The following is a 4,475-nucleotide window of genomic DNA, read 5'->3' as shown; positions in this document are numbered from 1 at the left end:
TTTATTGTTAAAAATATTTTAGATTTTAGTTTTTCATTTCAGATTCATCAAATTCAAGTTATTTATTTATATTTCGGTGCATCACTACTTTAAATGTTAACAAATGTGAATTAGTGGTGTAATCCGGGCCTAGCACACTGTGAAATACGTGTACAGGTACCCGACTAGGTTCCTTTTTCTAGGAGGAGTGGGGGGGAATATATCACACAACACAGACTAAATTTGAACCACAACATAGCCGGCATTTATTTAATTTCTTTCTCAGTCAATTAACAGTGAATCTGGTTACCTCATGTCAACCATCAACATTATGAAGACTAACAACAAAAGAAACCCCCCAGGGCTCTGATAAAATAAAAAATAAACAAAACCAAATCAGGTGTCCATCTACCCGGGTAATGTGATTTTAGTTTCCTCAGATTTAGTTTCAGAATCAGTTTATTGTTTATTTAGTTTGAGATCTCTGCGCTTTTCTGTATGAGTGAAGGAAAAGCGGCGTTGTTCAAACCTCTCCACTGTTCCAGACGTGGCTCCTAGGTTACAGGCCCTCAGCTCGTCCTTCGCTCTTCCTCAGCTCTCGAAGTGATAGCTCGTCCAAAGCGCAGTCTTGGTTTTTTTCTCTCCAGTCATCAGGTGCATCAAAAACCCGGTTGTTCAAACCTCTCCACTGTTCCAGACGTGGCTCCTGGGTCACAGGCCCTCAGCTCGTCCCAATCCTCTCCACTGTTCCAGACGTGGCTCCTGGGTCACAGGCCCTCAGCTCGTCCCAATCCTCTCCACTGTTCCAGACGTGGCTCCTAGGTCACAGACCCTCAGCTCGTCCTTCGCTCTTCCTCAGCTCTTGAGTGACAGCTCGTCCAAAGCGCAGTCTTGGTTTTTTCCTCTCCAGTCATCAGGTGCATCAAAAAACCAACCGCAGAATGTGATACACAGAGTGGTACATCTTCAGCCAAAGTTCAACCAGTTAAGACTCTTATGACTTTTTACGGCCAGTTCTGGTAATAACCCATCGCAATATACACACTCTCTCTCTCTCTCTCTCTCTCTCTCTCTCTCTCTCTCTCTCTCTCTCTCTCTCTCTCTCTCTCTCTGATCCGTACTGTGACAATCATATTTCTGTGTTGCAACACGTGTCTACACTCCCTGCTCTTCCTTCTGGTTTTGATTTTTGGGCAACGGAAGCCCATTCGCTCATTTTTCCTCCTATGACCGTGTCAACACTGCCTCCTACTGACACTTTATTTGGAAATACCCATCCAACCCAGAACTACACAGAATTGACAAAACACACAAAATAACCTCACTTTGGTTGTTATATTTTGAATGAGTTACGGTGGCAATACATGGTCATCCCTCAGCATCATTATATGGTATCCCAGTTACAAAAGAAATTAAATATCTAGGACTCAATATTGGCAAAAGCAAGGAATTTAGGGAAAGGTACAACTTTGGAAAAAGTACTGACAAAGGTAAATCAATACTAAGCAGCTGGCTGCAGAGGGACCTGTCGGTGTTTGGGAGAATATTACTTACAAAGACAGAAAGTCTGTCCAGGCTTGCTTATCCAGCATACTCATTAGCTATTTCATCTAGAATGGTAAAAATGATAAACCAAGTTAACCTAAACTTTATTTGGAGAAATAAATGCCATTATATTAGGAAAAATGACATGTTGAAAAGCCATGAAGATGGGGGATTGAAAGTTATCGACTTTGATATGATGAATGGGATGATTAAAATAAAATGGCCGCAAGGCTTTATGAAGCACGGAGATTTGTTCTGGTATGCAATTCCAAATGCGATTTTCAAAAAAGTTGGGGGAATTCAATTTCTTTTAAGTTGTGATTTTGAACTCAGTAAGTTGCCCTTGAGTCTATCTGCCTTCCATCAACAAGTTCTTCAATACTGGAAACTGGTGTTCAAGCATAACTTTTCTCCACACAATATGCCTATCTGGAACAATCGCCGTATTTTATTTAAGAAAAAAATCACTATTTATGAAAGAGTGGCTGAAGAAGGGGATTTGGTCTATTGCTCATCTAATGGATGGTAGAGGCGATTTATTGACCTATTCTGAAGTATCTATGAAATTTAACTTGTCTTCATCAAGGAATACATATGAGAGGATTATTCACGCTGTTCCCTTCCAGCTTAAACAGATGGGGTCACAGGATATTCTGTACTCTTCTGTCAATCAGGAACTATGTCCTTTAAAGATCAGCAACATAAATGTGATTGATGAGCAATGTTCTAACTCCTTTATCAGAGCTCAGCTTCTTAATATATGTTATCCTTCACCTGCAAAAAGAAATTATGTATTTGATGGTCTTTCAGGCCATATGGTTTGTGAAATAAGAAAGAGATACATCTCATTCCCCATAATTCCTAAAGCCAAAGAGTTGCATTTCAAGATGCTGAATGAATTCTACCCTTCTAAAGAATTCTTACGACTGAAATTTAATATGGATGAGAACTGTTGTACTTTTTGCAACTCTCAGACAGAGACCACAGATCACTTGTTTTTCTATTGTAATCGTACATCTAACTTTTGGGCATGTTTAAATGACTGGCTCAGGTTTAAAATTGATTTCTTAGCACCCTTCACTTTAGAAAGCATCAAATTTGGTATATCTCTGAAAGAAAAAGATGTGGAATTCTTGGTTGAATAACTTTATCATTTTGGCTAAATATTATATTCATAAATGTAAATGGAGTAAAAGTCAACCTTGTTTAGATGCGTTTAGGGATGAAATATCTGCATTTAAAGAATCCCTGGGCTACAAGAGTGTTAAAGGAGCCCGATGTCTTTTGTCTGCAATTGGACGATTTGATTTATTATAAGCCCCTGGCTATATGTTTTAATGTAGTTATTTATTTTATTATTATTTTTTGTTCCCCCCCTCTCTTTCTTTAATTTACTTTGTTCTGTTCCGTTATTAGGTGTGTGATTTCTTGTTCCGTTCTTAATGGGTTCTGTTGACAGTTTTACTTATTTGCCTTGTATGTTTGTAAATATGTTCAATAAAAAGAAGACGGAACGCAAGATGAGGGACCGGAAGACCAAGAGATCATTTCCGTCAGTGTACAGGCTGCTGCTGTAATGGCGGGTAAAAGAGGAGCTCTCATCGTGCTGGAGGGTATGGACAGAGCCGGGAAAACGACACAGTGCAAGAAACTGGTTCAGGCTTTACAACAGAGCAACCGACCCGCAGATCTGATCACATTCCCCGGTGAGGCCTGGCGTTAGCAATACTGTGCTTTGTGTGTGTTTTTCAGTCCCCATGTAGATGTGTAGCGCAAATAGAACTTCTCGGTTGTTAAACGTTAGTGTGATAGACTGTCGTGTGCCTTGTTGGTGCAGACAGGACCACACCAATTGGGCAGCAGATCAGCGCCTATTTGAAGAGCGACACAGATTTTGAGGACCACGCCGTGCATCTGCTGTTTTCTGCAAACCGCTGGGAAATGGTGTAAGATCCTTACTTCAGGTTTAAAAAAATAGTCCAGTGCTTCACTTAAGATGGCAACAAAACCCGTTATTCAACAGTCCTACATTCAGCATTTTATGTAAAAATAGTACAATATGAAGCACAGGAGCACTTTGTAGCACTAATGAAGCTTGCATTGGAGTTTAGTCCTTCATAATGGTTCTGATTCTCCATAGGCGTTCCTGCTATGATAAGTCAAAATGTGAGCTGTGGGGGGGAAAGCCTGCTGGTACAACTTTATCATGACAAGTTTAAAATGTAGAACAGGTTTGGGTCTTCTTATGGAATTGGTTGATAACTATATAAAATATCACCTGCCATATTGTTCAAAGCTGCACATAACCTTGAGTAAATGTGCTTAATTTTCTGCTTTTGCTGTTTCAGTCTCAAGAATGAAAAAAAAAACACATTCTAGCTTTCTGTCAATAACTGAAAGGTACCTGTTGTAATTAGAGCCTGTATTTTTCTATGTAGCATAATGAAGTTATTCTGACCCACAGACCTTTGATGAAAAGGAAGTTGGAGCAAGGAGTCACTCTGGTTGTGGACAGGTACGCCTTCTCTGGAGTTGCTTTCAGCAGTGCAAAACAAGTGAGTCTTTCCTTCGTCTTTCAAATGCTGCATCCATCAAACTGTTATTCCACGTGCCACTGATTTCTTATGAGCTTGGCGTGTCCCCTCTTCAGGGTTTCAGTATGGACTGGTGCAGGAACCCTGAGGTGGGACTGCCAAAGCCAGACCTTGTTCTCTATCTACAGCTCAGCCCTGCTGAGGCTGCTCTCAGAGGTCAGTTTGGAGATGAAAGGTATGAGACCAGTGCTTTCCAAAAAGCAGTTAAACAGAATTTTGAACAGCTGTTGAAGGATTCTTCAGTGAACTGGCAGGTATGTGCATGTCTGATTTTAGACTTATTCCCAGTTGACACTTGAAAATGGTTGAATATACAGTCTCATGCAAAAGTTTAGGCACCCCTTGATAAATAACAGA

At 40.3% G+C, this 4,475-nt stretch overlaps 1 protein-coding gene across 2 annotated transcripts in view; it reads left to right on the top strand.

Annotated features, from left to right (window-relative positions):
- The first annotated feature begins 3,074 nt into the window (after positions 1 to 3,074).
- Positions 3,075 to 4,475, top strand: part of dtymk (deoxythymidylate kinase (thymidylate kinase)) — a 3,011-nt gene continuing 1,610 nt past the window's right edge. Inside the window, exons 1-4 of one of the 2 annotated variants that reach the window (XM_020610059.1) lie at positions 3,075 to 3,230; positions 3,362 to 3,468; positions 3,963 to 4,079; positions 4,175 to 4,372. In XM_020610059.1, coding sequence (XP_020465715.1) covers positions 3,101 to 3,230; positions 3,362 to 3,468; positions 3,963 to 4,079; positions 4,175 to 4,372 — 552 coding nt within the window. In that variant the 5' untranslated portion in view covers positions 3,075 to 3,100. Of the gene's footprint in view, positions 3,231 to 3,361; positions 3,471 to 3,962; positions 4,080 to 4,174; positions 4,373 to 4,475 lie in introns of both variants that reach the window. The other variant, XM_020610060.1, reaches the window with a different exon arrangement.

This window comes from Monopterus albus, unplaced genomic scaffold, assembly GCF_001952655.1.
Source record: "Monopterus albus unplaced genomic scaffold, M_albus_1.0 scaffold103.1, whole genome shotgun sequence".
NCBI lineage: Eukaryota > Metazoa > Chordata > Actinopteri > Synbranchiformes > Synbranchidae > Monopterus > Monopterus albus.
The sequence above is the reverse complement of the archived record's forward strand: the minus strand, read 5'-3'. Positions and strand labels throughout refer to the sequence as shown.